Genomic DNA, 24179 nt, shown 5'->3' with positions numbered 1-24179 from the left:
TATAAAGACGCCACAAGCATACCACAGAGGACATAATCTTCAAGACAGGCAAACAAAGGTCCAGATATTTCCACTTAATTGCAGGTTCACAGAAGATACATATTTGCACCATACCTGGTATCTTTACCTGATCCCCAGGTGCGAACTCCATATCCTCCCATGTTGTCTTCAGTTTTGCTTGCTCTAGACAAAGAAAAAGTATTCCCTTAAACTAGAAACCTGTCTCCAGTCAATCTCCAAATTAGAAAAGTTGATCAGAAAGCTGTCCCAGGATCAGCTCCCTCAGGAATAATTGCATACTAATATAAAGTCAACTAAATATTAACATACAACAGATTCACACCATATATTACATCAAGATCTTAAAGAGACAATAGCATTAGAAAGAAACTTACATTTTATCATTCCCACCGTATCTCTCAAATTCTCGTTTCCCTCTCTGGTCAAAACCGTCAAAAGTTCTGTTCCCAGGACCACCTCTGCCTCTGCTTCGCATGCCCCCTCTTGGGCCTCCACGTCCTCGCAGTGGTCTGTCTCGATCAAACCTGTCAATTGGTCTAGGAAGAAATGAGTACCATAAAAAGTGGTGAACTGAATTAAAGAGCTAAGGCTTTTTTTTTTTTTTTTTTGAGGAAAAAAAAATTCTAGAAGTTCATTATGGCTATAGTATGTTGGAAAGAACATATGTTGTGGCTTGAATAATAAATTAATAATTAAATTTTATTGAGCACATACCACCTTTGACACTGTTTGTGCTCTTGGCATACAGTTTATTCATTATAACTAGTGCCCACAGATGAGGAAAATAGCTGAAGATGATGTCCTTGTTAAATCCAGTAGCCACTTCTGTCTCTAGGTCATTTGACCCCTATGCATCATTTGATACTGCCAACCACTAGTTTTCCTCTGCTCTTTCTGGCTTCCCTTTCCCTGTTTGTCCTTAAAAAGTTCTTTTTGCAATAGGTAACATCCAAACATTCACAAGGTACTCATCCTGTTTCTTGGGTACCCAATTCAACTTCTTGGAGCCAGGGACTGCAGTCACATATAAAGAAAGGAGGGAGGAGGGTTCAGGATGGGGAACACATGTATACCTGTGGTGGATTCATTTCGATATTTGGCAAAACCAATACAATATTGTAAAGTTTAAAAAAAAAAAAAAATTAAAAAAAAAAAGAAAGGTTCCATACCTTGTCTTTTTAAGGAACATGTCTTGGATACCCTTCTTCTGGATACCCACCCATCTGTCTAAGAATATCAGCATTCCCGCCTCCCCACTCCTGCACACACCATCCTCATCTCTATGCTATTGATATGTGACCCTTTCATGTGCCCCTGTGTCTCTCATTTGGGGGTCTCTCTGATTCCAGGTCATAAAGACAGTTACTTCCTGGACATTTCTCCATGTCACCTCATGTCCCTGAAGATACATGACCAACACTAACCAAGGGATTAGTGTTGTGCTCCCCCTATGGTCCCTAACTCACATCACAGAAGTATCCAAAGAATCTGCCTTTTCTCACTCTTCCCCCGCCACACCCCCTGGATCCAGGGCCTGACTGTGCGCTTCTCCTCACTCTGCTCTTGGCTGCCACCGGGTCACAGTCACTCTTTATAGGAACTTGTTTCTCCTCCATTAGACTCAAAGCTTCTGCAGGAAGAATCTCATCTTTTTCATTGTTAAACCTTACGTTAATAAGATAAATTATATATATTTTTAATTTGTCAAGACTTTGAAAAACATTGAAAGCAACAAATTACTTATTGAAATCTAGTGACATTAGTGGCTCAAACACCAGAACTGGAGATGTATTTCAGTCTACTTTTAGGGCTGAAAATGTTACCTTAAAAAGCTACTATAGATCGTGGATAAAAACACACAAAATTCACAATTCTCCTTACTCAAAAAGATGAAAAAATACAGAAGCACTGATCATTAACTTTATGCCAGTCTCTTTCAAGAAACATCACCCTAAATCAGTTTCCCAAGTTGGCTTTTTCTGTCTCCCACCTCCTCTGACCAAAACCAAAATTTTAAATGGAGACTATTGTAGAATATGATTCCACATTACAATAAATATCTAAAGCAGAGTTCTAAAACAATAATAAATGAAAAGTAACAGTAAGTTCTTAACCGGGAAGCTCGACAGGGCCGTAAAAGGAGTCTACCTAAAAACTGAGAGGAAATGGAGCATAAAACCATATGTGGAAAATAATGCGAGTAAAAATTAGGTTTAAATGTACATGAAATCTAGATCAGATACTGATAAAATAACAAATTCATTAAAAATATGATAGTAACTGAAACTGGTCCCCAAAACAGCTTTGTGGTCTGGTTTATTTTAATCCCTTAAATAATTTTTCTTTATCCCACAGGTTTACCCCACCTCTACCCCATCCCAATTAAAAGTATTCTCAAGTGCTTCCTTATAATTCCCTTCTTATAAAAGATATCCTCTATTTTTTTATAGATTGGTAAGCATTGAGGAATCCTCAACTCCACTTAGGAAGCTTTATCGTGACATACAAGCAAAAAGAAAACAATATTGCACTGGGCCAACCGTCCCATCCCACTTTTCAGTTCAATTCAGTTCAATCACTCAGTCGTGTCTGACTCTTTGTGACCCCATAGACTGCAGCATGCCAGGCCTCCCTGTCCATCACCAACTCCCGGAGTTCACCCAAACTCATGTCAATTGAGTTGGTGATGCCATCCAACCATCTCATCCTCTGTCGTCCCCTTCTCCTCCTCCCCTCAGTCTTTACCAGCATCAGGAAAAGCATCTTTTCAAATGAGTCATCTCTTCGCATCAGGTGGCCAAAGTATTGGAGTTTCAGCTTCAACATCAGTCCTTCCAATGAACACTCAGGACTAATCTCCTTTAGGATGGACTAGTTGGATCTCCTCGAAGTCCAAGGGACTCTCAAGAGTCTTTTCCAACACCACAGGTCAAAAGCATCAATTCTTCAGTGCTCAGCTTTCTTTATAGTCCAACTCTCACATCCATACATGACTACTGGAAAAACCATAGCCTTGACTAGGTGGACCTTTGTCAGCAAAGTAATGTCTCTGCTTTTTAATATGCTGTCTAGGTTGGTCATAACTTTCCTTTCAAGGAGTAAGTGTCTTTTAATTTCATGGCTGCAGTCACCATCTGCAGTGATTTTGGAGCCAAAAAAAATTAAGTCTCTCGCTGTTTCCAGTTTCTCCATCTATTACATCCCTGTAATCTACTCTCTTACCGTAGTTCCAATAAGTAGACATGAGTACAGGTTTTACAGGTAAAGGGAATGAAGTTTATGGAGGGAGAAATTGGGAGTTAATGTTTAATGGGTATAACTTGGGAAGATGAAAAATTTTCTGGAGATGGATAGTGGTGATGATTGCACAACAATTAGAATGTATTTAATGTCCCTGCACTGTACACTTAAAACATGTGATGCATCATCATGTGTGCATGTTCAGTTGTGTCCAACTCTTTGCAACCACATGGACTGTAGCCCACCAGACTCCTCTGTCCATGGCATTTTCCAGGCAAGAATACTGGAGTGGGTTGCCATTTCCTACTCCAAGGGATCTTTCTGACCCAGGAATTGAACCTGTATCTCATTTTCCAGGCAAGAATACTGGAGTGGGTTGCCATTTCCTACTCCAAGGGATCTTTCTGACCCAGGAATCGAACCCACATTGGCAGGCAGATTCTTTATCATTTTACTACAAGTTTTAAGGCTCCAGGAGTTGGTGATGGACAGGGAAGCCTGGCATGCTGTAGTCCATGGGGTCGAAAAGAGTGGGACATGACTGAGCAACTGAACTGAACTGAACAAGTTTTAAAAATTCTTCCTGGTGAGGAAGAAAAAAAATTTAGACTTCTGAGTAAGTGATTCTTTTAGGACTGGAGCTGACTTTAAATGACCAGACGTAAACTGCAGAAAGAGCCAAAGAAAGAATCAAACTGTATGGAGTCAGAATAATTATCCAGACTAATTTCCTAACAGTCTGTTCTAAGAGTGTACTTAAGAGTTCATCATTTGGAGAATAAAGAAAAATTCTTACTGCATTAAAAACAGTAGCTGCATTCCCAGAATATATACAAGTGACACGGCTGATCTCTGTACCTAAGCCACACAACAGTTACTTGCAGCACCATCCATGGCTATTGCTTCTATGTGAAAACTATGTTCTGCTCTAGGGGAATAAAAATCCATGCCACTAAAACTCTGGGCATATCCTTATCCATAAATTGAGAGGACTGAATTAAGTAGTCTGTTAAGATTATCGAAATCCTATATACAATAAACATGCCCAATAAACATATATAGATATCAAATAAACAAAGATCAAATTTTATCGTACTGAAGTCTATAGAAAGTGCTATGAGAAATGCTCTTATAGATTACTATTAACAGCAACAGAATAAACTGACATGTTACTAGCGTGGTGATTTATCATTATGGAGTTGGTGATGGACAGGGAGGCCTGGCGTGCTGCGATTCATGGGGTCGCAAAGAGTCGGACACGACTGAGTGACTGATCTCATCTGATCTGATTAATAGTCCCCTCCAATTTTTGTTTGTTTCACACTACAGGTACCAATCCAACCTCATACTGAAGTACCAACTGGGTCCCAGATTTGGATACATGATACACAGTGGAGAACCACTGCTTTAAGACCCTAATTGGGATTCCTACTTTAAGAACTACATCTAGGAAAGGCCTTGTATGTGTAAAAGGCTGCTCACTGAGTATTATTCATGAAGCAAAAAGCTGAGCAAAGATCCAACGCTAATGGAATAATTACATTATAATACTCCAAACAAAAGATCATAACAGAACCATTACAAATGCTCACCAACACTGTCCACGACATCATCGTTAATGACTTCTACTTGTCAAGTGGAAAAGAAAGAATATATAGTACTCAGTGTATATGCACTGGTGAAGAGTTAAACCGTAGTCACCTCAAATGGTAAAAGAGTGGTTTAAATTTTTTTTTAATTTTATTCATTTTCTGAATTTTCTAAAGTGACTATAAAATTATTTTTATTAAAGATCTTATGGCTGTTTATCAAATGAAAAGTATTTTTTAAGAAAAGAGGAAAATTATCTTTTCTGATAGTACAAGACTTCACAAAATATATTTTCAAATTTCCTTGAAAGTAAACATTTCCTACATATTCCTAATATGATACACGGAAGGACACAGCCATCACACTTCTACTGTATCCCTGCCAAAATGCAGGACCTTGTCTCATGAGGAAACAGCAGGCAAATTCAACTCCAGACTGTTCTACAGAATAACTGGTTCATGTTCTTCAAAAATGTCAACTCCATAAATAAATGAAAAACTAAAGAGCTGTCTTAAGACTAAATGCAATACATGGAACCTCGCTGGCGATACAGTGGTTAAGAATTTGCCTTCTAATGCCGGGGATGTGGGTTCAATCCCTGGTCAGGGGGAACTAAGCCATGGGGCAACTAAGCCCAGCTGGAGAGCCAGTACACTCTAGAGCCCATGCTCTGCAATGAGAAGCCCGTGTGCCCCAATGAGAGAAGCCCCCGTGTACCACAACAAAGACCCAAAGCAGCCTAAATAAATAAATAAGTAAATGTAATGCACATTCCTGGACTCTGAACTGATTTTTTCCTTTTGCTAGCATATTAAAAAGCAGAGACATTACTTTGCCAACAAGGGTTCATTTAGTCAAGGCTATGGTTTTTCCAGTGGTCATGTATGGATGTGAGAGTTGGACTGTGAAGAAAGTTGAGCACCGAAGAATTGATGCTTTTGAACTGTGGTGTTGGAGAAGACTCTTGAGAGTCCCTTGGACTGCAAGGAGATCCAACCAGTCCATCCTAAAGGAGATCAGTCCTGGGTGTTCACTGGAAGGACTGATCCTGAAGCTGAAACTCCAAAACTTTGGCCACTTCATGCGAAGAGTTGACTCATTGGAAAAGACCCTGATGCTGGGAGGGATTGGGGGCAGGAGGAGAAGGGGACGACAGAGGATGAGATGGCTGGATGGCATCACCGACTCGATGGACATGGGTTTGGGTGAACTCATGGGGTTGCAAAGAGTCAGACATGACTGAGTGACTGAACTGAACTGAAAGGGATATTAATAGGACAATTGGTACAGTTTGAGTAGTCTATAGATTACATGATTCAGATAATTAGATAATAAGTATTGCAGCAATGTTAATGAGTTTGATAACTGAACCATGTTTTTAGGAAACATTCCTGCATCTTACTCTCAAAAGCCAAAGAAAAAAGATGTGTGTGTGTGTGTGTGTGTGTGTAACAGAGAGAGAAAAGGAGAAAGAGAAGGAGAGAGGAAGGGAGGAGTATGATAAAGAAAAGGTGGTAAAAAGTTTTTGGAGAATCTGGACGAGGATATACGGGGATTTCTTATACAATTCTTGCAACTTTCTGTAAATCATCCCTCAATAAGGCATTTTTTTCATGTTAATATATAAAGACTTATCCTTTAAAAAAAACTCATAATTTTGCTACTAAAAAAGCTGGAAACTTGACTTATAATTTATTTCCACAGAATAAATCCCTGAAGTAGGGGGGAAATACACAAATGCTTCCCCAATAAGCAGCTCTGATCTAGAAGGCTTTCTGTAAGCCAGCAGAATACAGTGGTTGCATAGCTAATTTGAACTAATCACCCCCAAAAAGCAGAATTAAACCTTTCTCTTGCCTTCATCCTCTAACATGGTGGCAGATATACCATCTCTGTTTTGAATGTGTAATGAAATACACAGTCAAGAAGTTAAAAGACTTTGGGAACAACAGATCGCTTGACATTAAACTGTACATTATTCTAGTCTCTTTTAGCTTTTTAAACTTTCTATTCCTTTAAATGTGATTCACAAGTAGTTTTGTTTTAACCTAAATCCAGTGCTATGTAGGTTTAATAATTAAAAACTTGAGGCAGCAAGTATCCATCCTGTTAATACTAAGCATAAGACATTAAGAACTGCTTCCTGCGTTCAGGTGGGTATGATAGCCCACATACTGCCACGTTACTCAGACTATATCAGCCTGAGACCATCTTCCAGGTCAGAGCACTCTCTAGAGAAGGCATGGAAACCTTAAACTGGCATTACACATTCTATCAGTTTTTTGGTCAAATTTCATCATAAATTTGTTTAAATTCATTAGTGGTCCAAATTAGTTCTACTAAATCAAGAACATAATTATACCTCTGGGCTAAACTTCAAAAGAAAATTTAGCATACTCCTGTAGAGTTTGTTATAAGAATGTCTTTCAAAGTTATCAAAAAATTATCCACTTTTTATTTTGTAATCATTTCCTGAACCAATGGGAGATCCTTCATGTGTTACCTAAAGCCGTATGACTTGTTACTTAGATTGGCAAACTATTCCCAGGACTGGCACCACCAAAAGTTTGCAAAGGCTCATAGTTCTCTGAAAATCCTTCTGTTTCCTCCAACCCTCCAAGCTGAGGTCTGCAGTACCTACTTTTCATCTGTAAACTTCTCAGGTGGAAAATCCGCCTGCCTCTCGGTGTCATAGGGTCGATATTCCCTGTAGGATCTCCGCTCTGCTCTATCAAGCGTCACCTCTGTCCCTCGGCTATCACTCCATCCTTGCGGCTCCCCTCTTCTGGGAGTTCGCTTCTGGCCTGAGAGGGAGAAATCAAAGGGAAGAACTAGAACCAAAGTCGGCAGCAGCACATTATTACAGGTACTTTTAAATTTCACTTTTCTAGAAATCAATGTCATAGGAATATTTGGGAAGTTTGAAAAACTTTAGAGAGAAAAAAAGTTGCTGATATTACTACTGCCCAGAGTTGTCTTTTAATAAAACTTTGACATTACCATTGAAGCATATGCTTTCCCTTATGTCCTAGAAAATATGATAAGATAAACTATAGCAACTAACCTACAATTAAGTGTCTCACAATGACTTTGTGATAGCTACTGAAGATATATATCAACTACATTTCACAAGAGCAGCTTTATCAAAACATGGTAGTTAAGGTCTTTCCAGAAAAGTAAAAGACAAGTACCCTGTGTTTGGAATCCCACCTATAGTTTATCATTCATTACCTAATACACTTTTCATTTTTAAATAGTTTGTACCATTATAATTATTCTCATTTGAAAACAGATTTTCCTGTTCTTTGATGGGATTTATATATTCATAATCACACTTCTCAAATATGAGGCCAAGTTGGTATTTGCCAACTCATGTAAGGGCCGGCCAGCATTTGAAGGGGTATCTCCTGTCCATGGAGAGGCCGGCACTGAGGAGCCTGGGGCTGGGGCCACTCCAGTCATCTCTATTCTCCCTTTACCCTTCTCAGTTTTGACACTTTAAAAATTTTCAGCAGAGTCTATGTCTTAAGGCATCTATTATTTGGTAAAATCAATGTATTATGAAGAACATTGTTACGTCTTAAATAATCTTCCAAAAATATGTTTATTCTTCCCTTGTATACATTTAGTAGGTCTCCATCTCAAATATTATGTATAACTTTTATTTTAGTAGCTTCAATTTTTCTTGGTATAAGTCACCGTTCACATTCATTGTATGGTTGTAAAAATATATTAAATGTATTTCCATTAATGGGTATTATTTAAACTACTGGGTTCCTTTCTTACTTAGGAGATACTCATGACTCTTAAGGAATATATGTTTACCTGTATTCTATTTTCCCATTTAATATTTTCTATCAAAAGTTTATAAAGAAGGCACATGTAAATATTAACCTAGTTTCAATAGCTTACTGATCTCATTTTAAAGCAAAAATCATGTTTGCAACATCACTAACACAAAACTGTACAATTTATTACTTGTTAGTTAATTACTTGAAATGTGAAATGTTACACAACAGACCTAAGTTCAATCTTAAGTTAATGTCCCATTAACCTAGGAAATGCTCAAATCTGATTTGAATCCTGAAGCCACAATCTAAACTTGTGACATGTTTAGGATACAGGAAAGATGTTATCATAAATAAAGCATTATGCTTTTATTTCAGAAACAAAACAGAGACTAACACTCATACCCAGCTGTCCAGGAGTACGCAAAGCCATATCCAAGGGCACACGTTACTAAGAGATATCAAATTTGGAAGAGGCATTTAAAATGTAAGGCAAAAATGTTATTATGAAAGTTAACTAACAAGTTGAAAACTGTAATAGACTATGACATAATAGCCATCAGCAAGTACCTCAACAGTAATAATACTTTCCCCTCAATGTAAAAAGTTATTTTAATACAGTTTCAAATTTCCTATCCATAACCTATAACTTATACTAAATATCTCCACTTAACCACACTTAAGAGCTTATTTCCACCTTCCAGTTTTCAGTCATTTTTAAAACTATATCAATTAAATTTGGAATTCATCATTCAAAACTTAAAATGACATTTGCTACATACTTTATACTACAGCATCTTCCAAAGCTTCTGTGTATAAGCTGAAAAGCATTAAATATGACCTGGCAATTTATTAGAATAATTATCAATACCCTGCAAACATTTCATTTTCTTTCCAAAATCCAAAAAACAAAGATAATAGAGGTCCAGTTTTTCCCACAACTTACTACTAAGAGATCAGGACTGCAACTGAAGCTAGTCGTTCTGTGCTGGATCAGCAGCTCCAAGTGGATAATGCAAACACTGAATTTTACTAGCCCTTTCGAAATAAAAGGCTGGCATATGCAGTTTGATCACTGATCTAACCCCAGCCCACATAAAGAGACAGAATACTGTAAAATTTACAGTGCAATTTCCCTGAAATAAAGTTGAGCTTTGACTTGGAGAATTTCTGAAAGGCCAGGAAAAGCAAAGCTGAAACAGCCTCTGAAGACTTAAAGAATACATTTTTTGAGTAAGGGTCTATATTGTCAAATAGTGAAGGATATTAAAAATCTATTTCTATGGGAAAATCTTATGATTTTCACATTCTTTTGTGATTAATGTTTCTGTTATATGTCAAACTTGTTTTGACTTTGACTCTTGTCTACACTAAGTATTCACTTTTAATAGCCAAATAAACTTTAAAAACTTGAGTGTTAGAGAAGTACAGTCCATATCAATTAGGGTTACAAAACCTTAAGAAGGAAGCTCTCTAACACCCATTACAGATAAATTCAGTATAGTAACTGCACAAATGGAAATTAATGACCTGTTTGCTCCTGAAATAACACACTTGAAAAAGAACTAGAACTACAAAACTTCCATTCTAACTACAAAATTAACTAAAATTCTTTAATACAGATCTCAAAAACCAGATGACCTGGATTATAAACAATTGACAGAAAAAGTTATTAGCATACTACATTATAATGCTAAGTTTATTTATTATGCTAAATGCAGGGTGCAACTGAGTTTATAACATCTGAAATTTAGGGGAAAAAAAGAAGTAGCTCTGTGCATTTATATGTGTAAATACAAAGTGTTAACAGTAAGAAAAGTATGGATTTTCACTTTACTTCATACACTTCTGAATTGTTTAAAATACAACAAAATGCATGACAATTTTACTAGTAAAAAGGTTAAAAAGCAATACATTAACAGAAAACTAAATTCCGTTTCTCACTAAAAGACAATACATATTTTCACTTCCTAAAAAATAGCTTAGCCTGTCCAATTCTTTTATTACTATATTTATCTAAATAGATTTAAGAGAAAAATAGAACATATACAAAATATACAATATATCTCAAGTCTCACTCACTGTTTAAATAGGCTCATATATGTAATTGCCTATCAAGAAATCTTGGGATATCCCAACAGCATTTAAAATAATTGTCAATATTATAATAACTTAATTTTCTGATTCTCAAGAGATATTGCTGGATTGAACTTTGCACAGATAAAGGTAAACATTACCTAGCTGCAGAAGTCAAGTCCCCAACAATCAAGTCAGGAATTATTCTCTCAGGACTGGGCTGACAATTTTTATCAAGCAAGGAACAAGCCAGTAAAGCCAAGTTGAATACACTGCCAAACACTGGCTGGCGTGGTCGAATCATGCATCTGAAAACTTTTTTCGGAAACCTTAGGACCACTATTTTATTTTTGGAAAACAGAGGAAACACAGGTGGAATCTTGGAGGCTTTACCACTGAAGCAGTTCAGGTGGGAAACGACTCTTAAGCACCATCCATGCCTAGGTGCAGTCAGGAGTACACCAAGCTTTGCACTGGCCATTCTGGCTAAGCAGGGAGTGGGGAACTTTGAATATTCTTGTTGAAAAGGTTAAAACCGCTTTTCTTAAAGCAGCCTGAGTTAATGGCAAGTTACACAAGCCATCAACACTACTTGATGTATTGAAAAACCCGTGCGGGATGACTGTTGTAAGCCACCGTAAGGGAGGTGGATGGGTGAAGGCACAGAGCTTGGAAGGCGCCGGGGACCCCGCGTCAACCCCCGCCGCATTCTGCTCGCGGCTCTGACGTCACAGCCCACCCCCGCGGTCACCCAGGCCTTCCCTCCATCACAGAGGCCCTAGCTCCTCACCCCGGCGATCCTTTCACACACCCCGAGTTCTCGCCGCCACCCCCAGCGGCCGGGTGCGCCCTCCTCCATTCTCCCTAAGAGGCGCTCCCCTCCCTCCTTCCCACGACGCTTCTTTTCGCCTCCCGACGCGAATCTTGCAGAGGTTGGGCTGGAGGATGGAGAAGGTCCCTGCTAGTTTTAGATCTGAGAGCCCTGGGGCAGCGAACCCAGTGTTCGCCCTCATACACCACCCAAGAAATATCCCTCAACTTTGCCCAACTTGTAAAGGCTCAGTCCCACCGTTCAGAAACCCCCTACTCCAAGCCGGCACTCTCCTTCGCTCCCAGAAGGGACTGGGAAAGGCCAGAAGGGGCGTGACACTCCCCCCACCCTGTCCTTTTTCCCACCTTCCTCAGCCACTGGGACCCTTAACTTCGGTCAACTCTTCCCAGCGCCCCCTTCCCTTTCTGGAACAGGTTCCAGCGACCCCAGTCTCGCAGTAGCAGGTCCTGGGGTGGCTGAGGAGGAGTGACCTCCATGACCCCATTCTCCTTCCCCTCCCGCCCACCGCGCCCACCCTGGGACACCCAGGTGCCGGGCTGGGCGCGCATACCGGGCGGCTGCGGGCCGCCCCCTGGGCTATCTGGCTGTTGCGAGCTGGGGGCCGGGAGGCTCTTGCGCTCCTTCTGGGACTCCCTCCGGCCGCCGCCCGCGCCGGGTCTGTGGCCCGAGGCCCCAGCCGGGCTCCTGCCGCCGCGGTTGCCAGCCCCGGCCGCCGCCGCCGCCGCCTCGTCGCGCCTCTTGCGCTGCAGCTGCTGCTGGCGCCGGCGTTCGGCCTCGCGCAGGATGTCGAACGGGTCAGACTCATCGTCTAGCAGCTGGTGGAAGCGGTTGGCCACGACGCAGCCGAAACTCTCCTGCATCGCGGCGCCTGCGGCAGCCGCAGCCACAGGACTTCCCAGAGCGCCCTTCATGCCGCCGCGGCCACTGCGGGCCCGCCGCGGGCAGCCCACGCGAGCGAGTCTCAGCGAAGCCGGCGATGAGGACCCATCCTACCCGCAGCTACTGCCCTCCCAGCCCTGCCCTGCCCAGTCCCGTCCCTCCCAGCGCCCGCCCCCGCACCGCGGCCGCCGCCGCCCGCCTAGCTGCTTCCTACCAACCAATCAGCGCACGAGGGCACGCCCCCTTTCCTAGCCGGCACGCCTGGAAGCCCAATCAGAGGCCGGCTGCTGTCACGTCAGGCGACCTCTATGCCCCGCCCCACGACTCAGCAGGGAGGGGCTGGACCCAAGGGGCGGAGCTGCTGGGAGGAGCAACGAATCTTGTGGTCCAGGCTGCTGGGCCATGCTGGTGGGTCACGGCCCTCATTTGTGTTTTATCTGAGACTCGGTCCACATTTATCATCGTCCACTCTTCTTTGAAGTGTATATATTGATTCGAAAACTATATAATGTATACTTACTATGTGAAGGTGTTATGTTGTAGGAGATACTAGCTCCCTGTTTCGGAAGATTTTAGTTTTAAGGCAGAAAAGTGCCCTGAAGGAAAAGCACAGACTTCTCTATGACCTACTTAAGAAGCTTGGAGAGGCTTTCCCATGGGAATGACGGTTAAGCTGAGATATGAAGGATAACAAGGGCCAGGAGTAATGGCAAGTGCACAAGTCTGAGGTGGGGTGGAAAGCTCAAAGAACACCAGTTAAATGAATTGCTAAGAGTTGGGGAGTTGGCATCACTGATGCGATGGACATGAGTTTGAGTAGGCTCCGGGAGTTGGTGATAGACAGGGAAGCCTGGCATGCTGAAGTCTGTGGGGTCGCAAAGAATCGGACACGACTGAGCGACTGAATTGACTGAAGAGTTGACGCTGGTGCTGCTAAGTACCTTCAGTCGTGTCCGACTCTATGCAGCCCACCAGGACAGCAGCCCACCAGGCTCCTCTGCCCCGGGATTCTCCAGGCAAAAACACTGGAGTGGGCTGCCATTTCCTTCTCCAATGCATGCATGCATGCATGCTAAGTCGCTTCAGTCGTGTCCAACTCTGTGCGACCCCATGTAGAGCAGCCCACCAGGCTCCCCTGTCCACGGGATTATCTAGGCAAGAATACTGGAGAGGGTTGCCATTTCCTTCTCCAGACTGAAGAGTTGGGGAAGGGCCTTATTTTGGTCTTTATTCCAGGAGCATCGGGAAGCAAACTTAAAGCATGAGCATGTGTTTAAAAAGGCCAGCTTAGCTATAATGTGGAGAACTATGTTGGTGGGAGGTCAAATTGGATGCAGGGAAACCAAGCTGAAGATTCCTGCAGATCTACAGGGAAAAGGTGATGATAGTGACTTGGAGTAGGATGCTGTCAGTGGAGGTGAAGAGAGTAGTAGTAGATCCAAGAGCTATTTTGGAGGTTATATGGACTAAATGATGCACCAGACACAGCTGGTAAGGAAAAAGAATATGATGACTCCCGTTTTTCTGGCTCTTACAACTGGAATGGTGGTGCTATTCACAAAGAAAGCATTAGAAGAGACCACTTTGATGAGACTCATAAGTTCAGTCTTGGACATGTTGAGATTTAAGGTTTTTGTTTTTGTTTTGTTTGGTTGGTTGGTTGTTTTATTCAGTTGAGGCCTTGAAGTTCAGAGGAGAACATGAATTGGACTTTCTCCAGGAATTCTTGCTTAGGCACTCATGGAGACACTTTTATACATCGCCTATATTACAACTCTTCCTTTCTCTCTTACACTTTCCCAAAAGTGTGTTTTGTTGGTGCATCAGGTAGCTGTTTGACCCATTGGGGAACTGGGCCCTTTTCCAGCCTCAAACTTGATTAATCTTAAATCACTCTTTGTACTGCCATTCCCCTACCATGGTTGCTGTAGGAATAGGCTTTTGGTGCGAATCTGGCAGAACAGACCTGGGGAAGTATTCTGGAGAATTTCTTAGAGGGAACTTTTTTTTTTTTTTTTTTTGGTGGGATCTGCCATCTTTCCACTTCTGTACTTTGGTCCTTGTTATGTAGGAAGACATGATCCCTCAAGTTGCTTATCCTTATTGTGACTATGAAGATGATGAAGATTGCAGAGCAGAAGGATAGAGAAAACCTAGTTCCTTGATGCTGTGGAGCTGCTGACTTATCACAATCAGGAAACTTCCTACCTCAGACTTATGTAAGGCAGTAAATGGGCTTCCCCGGTGGCTCAGATGGTAAAGAATCTACCTGCAATGCAGAAGACCTGGGTTCGATCCCTGGGTTGGAAAGATCCCTGGGAGGTGGGCATGGCAGCCCACTCCGATATTCTTGCCTGGAGAATTCCCATGGACTGAGGAGCCTAGCAGGCTACAGTCCATGGGATCACAAAGAGTCAGACATGACTGAGCGACTAAGCACACACACACACAAAGCAATAAATGGTCTTTATTCTAAGAGCTGCTGCTGCTGCTGCTAAGTTGCTTCAGTTGTGTCCGACTCTGTGCCACCCCAGAGACGGCAGCCCACCAGGCTCCCCCGTCCCTGGGATTCTCCAGGCAAGAACACTGGACTGGGTTGCCATTTCCTTCTCCAATGTATGACAGTGAAAAGTGAAAGTGAAGTCGCTCAGTCGTGTCCGACTCTTCGGGACCCCATGGACTGCAGCCTACCAGGCTCCTCCATCCATAGGATTTGCCAGGCAAGAGTACTGGAGGCAACCCAAGCTGAAGATTCCTGCAGAGCTACAGGGAAAAGGTGATGATAGTGACTTTGACTAGGATACTTTCAGTGGAGGTGAAGAGAATAGTTTTCACCTTTAAACTAGTCTTAGTTGTACTAGTTTCTTGCATCCAAAAGCATTCCATTATAGCATCTTGCATCTTGCTCAGATGCATCATTACCGGCTTTGACTTCCCTTTAATAGCATATGAAAAAGGAACCTTTAATCATAACTGCTGCCAGGTCTGTGTTTTACTAACTTACTCAGTTTTCTGTCATTCCTGAGGAGGGCAGGGATGATGTCTGTCTTATTCATTGTAACTTACATTCCCAGTGCTTAGCATTCTAGGTAGCTGAATAGTAGGTTCTCAGTAAATATTTGTTGAATGAAGATTTTAAGATATCTGTTCTTTTCCTTCTTGGAGTCAACAGAGGCTTATGATCAAAAGCCTATAATTTTTATCCAAAAGAATTGAAAGCAGGTGTTCAAACAAAACCTTCTACCTGAATGTTCATATTAGAGCTTCACAATAGACAAAAGTGGAAACAACCAAATGTGCACCAACTGATTAATAGATAAACTAAATGTGCTGCAATGGTTAACATTTGGTCAAAAAAGGAAATGAAGTACTGATACCTGCTACAACATGAATGAATCATGAAAACACTATGAAAAGTGGAAGAAAACAGACACAAAAGATCCCCTATTATATAATTCCATTTATGAAATGTCCAGAATAGGCAAATCCTTAAGAGACAGAAAACAGATAAGGGGTTTGGGGGAGGAATGAGGAGTGACTGCTTGATGGGTATGAGGTTACCTTTTAGAGTGACAAAAATTTTCTAGGACTAATAGTGACGGTTGCAAAAAATGTGAATGTATTAAATACCACTGAATTGTAAAATGGCTAAAATAATAAGTTTTATGTTTAGTTTGCCAAAAATTTTAAAGCTTATATTTTGGAGTTAAATCATGGTTTGAATCCTAGCAATGCCACTAATTGACTTTGTAACCCTGGATATATTCCTTATTATGGTGCCTCAGTTTTCTCATCTGTAAAAAGGAGGCAATAATGGTACCTACTTCAGAGGTTTATTGAGAGAACTGGGTCCAATAATGCATATGAAGTGTTCATCACCATACTTGGCACAGACTACATCCTCAGTAAAAAGCCATTTGATAGTAACTATGATAACAAAAAGAAAAAACCAAAAATGCATGAAATCATATAATTTAGAAAACAAAGCATACAAAAAAAGCAGTGAGGTGTGAAGGCTGGTACTACCAGCCTTCTCATAGCAGTTATTTATTGGTACCAGTGGAAATGCAGTGAAGTTTAACTACACACAAAATGTACACTGTTGTTTTTCAGTAGTTGAGTCATGTCTGACTCTTTGAAACCCCATGGACTGGAGCAAACCAGGCTTCCCTGTCCTTCACTCTCCCAGAGTTTGCTCAAACTCATGTCCATTGAGTCAATGGTGCTATCCAACCATCTCATCCTCTGCTGTCCCCTTCTCCTGCCTTCAATCCGTCTCACATCAGGGTCTTTTCCAATGAGTCAGCTCTTCGTCTCGGGTGGCCAAAGTATTAGAGCTTCAGCATCAGTCCTTCCAGTGAATATTCAGAGTTCATTTCCTTTAAGATTGACTGGTTTGATCACCTTGCTGTCTAAGGAACTCTCAAGAGTCTTCTCCAGCATCACAGTTTGAAAACTTCAATTCTTTGGTGCTCAGCCTTCTTTAGGGTCCAACTCTCGCATTTGTATCTGACTACTGGAAAAACCATAGCTTTGACTAGATGGACCTTTGTTGGCGAAGTGATGTCTCTGTATTTTAATAAGCTGTCTAGGTTTATCATATTGGAGAAGGAAATGGCAACACACTCCAGTATTCTTGCCTGGAGACTCCCAGGGACAGAGGAGCCTAGTGGGCTGCCATCTATAGGGTCACACAGAGTTGGACATGACTGAAGTGACTTAGCAGCAGCAGTAGCAGCAGGTTTGTCGTAGCTTTTCTTCCAAGGAGCAAGCATCTTTTAATTTCATGGCTGCAGGCACCATCCTCAGTGACTCTGGAGCCCAAGAAAACACTGTCACTGTTTCCGTTTTTTCCCCCATCTATTTGCCATAAAGTGATGGACTAGATGCCATGATCTTAGTTTTTTGAACATTGAGTTTTAATCTATCTTTTTCACTCTCCTCTTTCACCTTCATTAAGAGGCTCTTTAGTTCCTCTTCACTTTGTTCCATTAGGGTGGTGTCATCTGCTTATATGAGGTTACTGATATTTCTCCCAGCAATCTTGATTCCAGCTTGAGCTTCATCCAGCCTGGGCATTTTGCATCATGTATTCTGTATATAAATTAAATAAGAAGGGTGACAGTATACAGCCTTGATGTACTCCTTTCCCAGTTTGGAACCAGTCTGTTGTTCCATGTCTGGTTCTAACTGTAGCTTCTTGACCTGCACACAGGTTTCTCAGGAGGCAGGTAAGGTGGTCTGGTATTCCCAATTTTTAAGAATTTTCCACAGTTTGTTGTGATCCACACAGGCAAAAACTATAGCATAGTCAATGAAGCAGATGTCTTTCTGGAATTCTCTTGCTTTTTCTATGATCCAATGGATGTTGGCAATTTGATTTCTGGTTCCCCCTTTGGTTCCTTTTCTAAATCCAGCTTTACATCTGGAAGTTTTCAGTTCACATACTGTTGAAGCCTAGCTTGAAGGATTTTGAGCATTACCTTGCTAGCATGTGAAATGAGCACAATTATGCAGTAGTTTGAACATTCTTTGGCATTACCCTTCTTTGGGATTGGAATGAAGACTGACCTTTTCCAGTCCTGTGGCTACTACTCAGTTTTCCAAATTAGCTGGCATATTGAGTGCAGCAACACTTCAATAGCATCATCTTTTAGGATTTGAAATAGCTCAGCCAGAATTCCATCACCTCCACTAACTTTGTTCATAGTAATGCTTCCTACTGCTGCTACTACTGCTAAGTCGCTTCAGTCATGTCCGACTCTGTGCGACCCTATAGATGGCAGCCCACCAGGCTCCCCCGTCCCTGGGATTCTCTAGGCAAGAACACTGCACCCCACTCCAGTACTCTTGCCTGGAAAATCCCATGGACGGAGGAGCCTGGTGGGCTGCAGTCCATGGGGTCGATGAGGGTCGGACACGACTGAGCGACTTCACTTTCACTTTTCACTTTCATGCATTGGAGAAGGAAATGGCAACCCACTCCAGTGTTCTTGCCTGGAGAATCCCAGGGACAGGGGAGCCTGGTGGGCTGCCGTCTCTGGGGTCGCACAGAGTCGGACATGACTGAAGCGACTTAGCAGCAGCAGCAGCAGCATATGGCTCAGAGGTCTGCCTGCAATACGGGAGACCTGGGTCCCATCCCTGGATCAGGAAGATCCCCTGGAGAAAGAAATGGCATCCCACTCCAGTATTCTTGCCTGGAGAATCCCATGGAGGGAGGAGCCTGGTAGGCTACTGTCCACAGGGTAGCAAAGAGTCAGACACGACTGAGAGACTTCACTTTCTTTTCACTTTTCACATGCAGAGAGAAACACTTGGGTGTGGGCCAAGGAGGAGGCACCAGTGAGGCTGTAAAGGGTGTGAGTTTTTGTGAATCATCGAAGAGTTACACTCCACACACTCTGTTTTGCCACTGGATTGTTGCTCCCTCTTTGCTTACTTTTCTCCTCTGTAAAAGTAGGATAATTAAATTGATTCTGTATTCCTCATATGGTTTATGGGAGGATAAAACCAAAGAAGTAAATTTTAAAAGGTTGAAAAATTATATTATTTTATAATGGTTTCTACTTGAATAATATATGCAAGAACAAAAATATGTTTCCTGACTCTAAGAGTATCTCATCTGTCTTTTGTGTCAGTTGAGTTGATTGTGGTAATATCAGTGAAATCATAGTTTCTGCCTTAGTTGTTACCAAATATAAGTGGATTCAAATTCAGTTTGCCACAGCAAATGAATAAAGCAAGTACACAGTTTCAAAGTTAGGGGTTGAAAGTGAAAAGTGAAAGTGAAAGTCGCTCAATCATGTCCAGCTCTTTTCGACCCCACGGACTATACAGACCATGGAATTCTCCAGGCCAGAATACTGGAGTGGGTAGCCTTTCCCTTCTTCAGGGGATCTTCCCAGCCCAGGAGTCAAACCAGGGTCTCCTCCATTGCAGGCTTTTACCAACTGAGCTATTAGGGAAGCCCAAGTTAGGGGTTATAGAATCATAAATCATTAAGAATCAGGATGCTGAGGTTAGCATGTTGAAGTTCGACAGAAAACACCAAAATTCTGTAAAGCAATTATCCTTCAATTAAAAAATAAAAAGAATCAGGATGCTGCAGGAGAATGCCGAGCTAACCAAAATCTATTAATGATGACCAGAAACAGAATACCAACAAATATTTGTATTCTTAGTGTCACTGAGGTTCTTTCCAGTTTTCTTATGTCAGTATGTTACTGTCTACCACAGTGCTTTATATCCTCAGGCACTCATGTCAAAAGGCATGTTTTTTATTCTCTGTCCTACTATTAAAACGTTGGTCTTGGTTGTAATTTTAATCAGGTCTGGATAAAATAATTTGGAATTTAGAACTTCTAGGTTCCACATTTATTCAGGATCCTTACAGTTGTGAGCAACAGAAATCCTATAATTAAAACAAAGGAATTTGTTGGCTTAAGAAAAAAGTCCAAGAGTCTATCAGGCATAGCTGTGTCACTGACAAACCATACTAGGACTTGACCTCTCATTCCGCCACTTGCCATCTCTTTGCTATATTTTCTTCTATATTTACCTCCCTTTGATCTGTTTCATTCTGTAGATAGTCCCAATAGTGACATTTAAAAATCCTTATAGTTATAAGCCAAGCTAGAAAGGAAAGGGCCTAGTTCACCAGGTCAAGCTGGAGTTAGCCCCCTCAACTGAAGCTGAGTGAATGAAGTGGATCCCCAAGGAAAATGTTTCCAATACCAGCAGACAGGAATGGATGGCTGGGCAGGCAACAAACAGAATTCCCCACAAGTGACGATTAGCATGAACATGTTACTGGCACCCCTCTTGTGGTATTGGATTGTTTTACTTTGTATTATAATTCTTATTCTTATTTGTCCTCCCTAAGGTGAGGAATCTTATATAATTCATTTTTCTGTCCTCTCCTTCCCTTCTTTATGGCCTCATCCTCAGTACTTGCAAAAGTGCTTTTCATCCAGGAAATATTTGTTGTGTGAATTTCTTCTTTGCATGTATGTGCTCCTGACAATTTTGCATGTGTTAAAAGTAAAGTAAAAATGCAACAAACTAATTAATGTGTGCAAGTTAATTAATGCATTCACATGATTAAATGGATGTGACAATGTTTCTTTTGTCTGTAAGATTCATTATTCCACACATTTGCTAATAATCATAGTTAAATTTTATATACGGCTTCAGTCAGTCAGTCATTTCAGTTGCTCAGTCATGTCCGACTCTTTGCAACCCCATGAACTGCAGCACACCAGGCCTCCCTGTCCATCACCAACTCCCAGAGTTTACTCAAACTCATGTCTATCAGGTTGGTGATGCCATCCAGCCATTTCATCCTCTGTTATCCCCTTCTCCTGCCCCCAATCCCTCCCAGCATCAGGGTCTTTTCCAATGAGTCAACTCTTTGCACGAGGTAGCCAAAGTATTGGAGTTTCAGCTTTAGCATCAGTCCTTCCAATGAACATCCAGGACTGATCTCCCTTAGAACAGACTGGATCTCCTTGCAGTCCAAGGGACTCTCAAGAGTCTTCTCCAACACCACAGTTCAAAAGCATCAATTCTTCAGCGCTCAGCTTTCTTCACAGTCCAATTTTCACATCCATACATGACCACAGGAAAAACCATAGCCTTGACTAGACAGACCTTTGTTGGCAAAGTAATGTCTCTGCTTTTCAATATGCTATCTAGGTTGGTCATAACTTTCCTTCCAAGGAGTAAGTGTCATTTAATTTCATGGCTGCAGTCACCATCTGCAATGATTTTGGAGCCCCCCAAAACAAAGTCTGACACTGTTTCCACTGTTTCCCCATCTATTTGCCATGAAGTGATGGGACCAGATGCCATGATCTTAGTTTTCTGAATCTTAAGCTTTAGGCCAACCTTTTCACTCTCCTCTTTCACTTTCATCAAGAGGCTTACTAAATCTTTCTAAATATTTTCTGTTTAATCCTTACAACAACTGGAAGAGGTGAATACTTCTTCCGTCTCCAGGTTACAATGCCATGTATGTATGGCATGTACATTAATTAATGCATGCATTAATTATTATTATTAATTAATGCGTTAATTAATTAATTCCATGAGATTAATGCTTCAGTAAGTGGTAGTTCTGGGATCAGGAATGTGAGTCTATACTCCTAACCGTAATGCTTTTTGCTAAACACTGAGCTAACAGCTTAGTTGTGAGTAGGACACGGTTTCACTCCTTCAAGAGCTATGCAAGCTGGGAACAGACATTGTGCATTTAAGGCACAGTTCTCAGAAGAGCCCTAAGAGGAAGCTGAGTGGGGGTCTGTAATTTTATCACCAGTAGAATTTTGTGAGGGAGTGCTCACTGAAACACAAGTAGGGAAATGGTATACTTCAGTTCAACTTAGACCCCCTAAAAAACATAATTTTGTGAACTGAAAGCTATACTGTGTCCAAGCTAAGTTTGCATTAACTAAGATGTTGAAATAATGCTGCTCTTCTGCTTAGATTATATTTTAGAAATATATTAAAAAATAAGCTCTCATCTCACTCTCTAAGGATGATCTGTGAACCAGCAGCTGCAAGTCACTGAGGAGCTTTTTAGAAAGGCACAATCTCAGGCCAACCACAGAGCCACTGAATCTGAATCTGCACTTTACAAGGTCCCGAAGAAATGTCTGTACACAGTAGAATCTGGGAAGTGCTGAGCTAAAGTGAAAATACTTTTGTTCCCCAAACACCCCTGACTTCTTCATGCATCGGCGACCTCACATGTGCTGTTTTATCTATCTAATCTGCCCAGGGAGACTATTTATCATTCAAGATTTAGCTTTAAATTCTCCTTTCTTTCAAGGTTATTATTTTCCCTACCAGAAACTGTTGGCCATTCCCTTTTCTGTGATTGCATAACACTTTGTACTGGTATGTCTTATAAGTTTTCTATCAGATGATCTAACAAAAGTAAACACACAGAATGATAATGCAGGATGAGAAGGTGTTATAACTGATCTCCAAAGATGGCTCTCAATGAATGACACTTTCCAGTATCATGTATTGTGCAGTCACCTCCCTCACTGAATCTGGATTGGCTGTGACTATTAAGAAACAGAGTAAAGTAGAAATGATACTGTGCCAATTCTGGGCTTAGCCTTTAAGAAAAGCTTCAATTTTCTTCTTGAACCTAACTTCCATGGTTTGAGGAAGCCCTAGCAGCCATGTGGAAAAGCCACATGAAGAGGAGAAGCCCTAAAATCACGTGGGTATGCTAAGTAGCTTCAGTCATGTCTGATTCTTTGCGACCCTATGAACTATAACCCAACCAGTCCATGGGATTCTCCAGGCAGGAATACTGGAGTGGGTGGCCATTTCCTCCTTCAGGGGATCTTCCTGACCTAAGGATTGGACCCATGTCTCTTACATCTCCTGTATTAGCAGGCGGGTTCTTTACGACTAGCGCCACCTGGGAAGCCCCACAAAACTACATGGGAAAGGAAGAAAACTTAGCCATTTCTGCATGCCAGAAGCTTCCAGATGACTTTAACCCCACCAGCTGCCTAAGATACAGCAAGAACTGCCCAATTGAGTTCAGTCAATCCACAGAATCATAAGATAATAACATGGTTGTTGTTTTAGGTCACTGGGTTTTGAGTTTGGAGATCATCGGATTGGGGGTTCAATAACACAAAGATACTAAATATCCAAGATGTTTCCTTAGCATAGAGAAACTATAAGAGAAAGTGTACTAGAGCAAGCAGTGTGCAGCTCTTAGCACATAGTCATTGTTTGCCGTTACCCCCCACTCCGTTACCAGGTAACAGTCACCTCGAAACCACTAACAGTCTCTCAGCCACTGGTCAGCACCACAGTGGGTCCCTTCTCCAAGCAAGCAACTGTTGGTGGGCCCTTCACCCAACAGCTGGTAGAGTGGTGGTTGTCAGGCAGAGTGAGGTAAGAGGCGAATCCTGCCCTTCTCCCCTGGGGCCCCCAGCTCACCCAGTCTTGGGCCACGAGGTGATCTGGGGGCCCCAGCAAACAGTCTGGGGACTGTGTTTTGCTGGGCTCCAGAGCCCTGGCCAGGGCTGCCCATTGTCCAGGCCCAGGCCTTGAGGCAGCAGTGAATCTCCCCCGATCTCTGCCTCTGCAACCTAATAGCAGTGTAAGTCTGCCTGGGTCACAGTCTGAAGAACATAGCTCCCGTGGTTTGAGTGGCCTTAGGAGCCTGAGGATCAGTTAAGTTGGGCACCTGGCTCCTTCAGTGATGACAGCTGGGCAGAGTCTGGGGACCTGTCCTTGAGGTAGCCGCCAACTGAGATCTGCTTCCTCTTAGCCAGGACCTGGACCTTGGAGGGTGAAAGCTGAGCCTTGAGACCTTGCCTTTTCTTGTCAGAACACAGAATAACATTTGTTTGGTAGAGACTTACAAGAAGATCGTTACCTGACCATGACCTGACTTCTAGAAGAAAGGCTCTGACACCAAGAAGTCTGCAACAACTAACCATGCTCCACCACTCCTTTCCTGGAAAAGGGCTTTGTTGAAAGTTTTCGGGGAGTTTGGGGTTTTTGAGGCATGAGTCACCTGTCTCCTTGCAAGGCCCTGCAATAAACCTTTCTCTGTTCAGAACTCCAACATTTCAGTATTGGTTCACCTCACTGCGCATTGGGCACATGGACTTGCGTTTCAGTAACAAAAGTACATAAGCATCCTGAGCAAGAAGTAACACAAAGGGCAGTTCAGCACTACAAACGTCTGCATAAAAAGGCATCTCTTCTGGTTG

At 41.9% G+C, this 24179-nt stretch overlaps 1 protein-coding gene across 2 annotated transcripts in view; it reads right to left on the bottom strand.

The window, feature by feature from the left end:
• Positions 1-12562, bottom strand: part of HABP4 (hyaluronan binding protein 4) — a 36235-nt gene extending 23673 nt beyond the window's left edge. Inside the window, exons 1-4 of one of the 2 annotated variants that reach the window (XM_027550255.1) lie at positions 12098-12562; positions 7493-7655; positions 396-557; positions 115-183 (exon numbers count right to left, since the gene is read on the bottom strand). In XM_027550255.1, the coding sequence (XP_027406056.1) occupies positions 115-183; positions 396-557; positions 7493-7655; positions 12098-12458 (755 nt within the window). In that variant the 5' untranslated portion in view covers positions 12459-12562. The remainder of the gene's footprint in view (positions 1-114; positions 184-395; positions 558-7492; positions 7656-12097) is intronic. The other variant, XM_027550256.1, reaches the window with a different exon arrangement.
• Positions 12563-24179: the final 11617 nt, after the last annotated feature.

This window comes from Bos indicus x Bos taurus, chromosome 8, assembly GCF_003369695.1.
Source record: "Bos indicus x Bos taurus breed Angus x Brahman F1 hybrid chromosome 8, Bos_hybrid_MaternalHap_v2.0, whole genome shotgun sequence".
Classification (NCBI taxonomy): Eukaryota; Metazoa; Chordata; class Mammalia; order Artiodactyla; family Bovidae; genus Bos; species Bos indicus x Bos taurus.
Note: the sequence above shows the minus strand (reverse complement) of the source record. Positions and strands in the feature narration are given on the sequence as shown.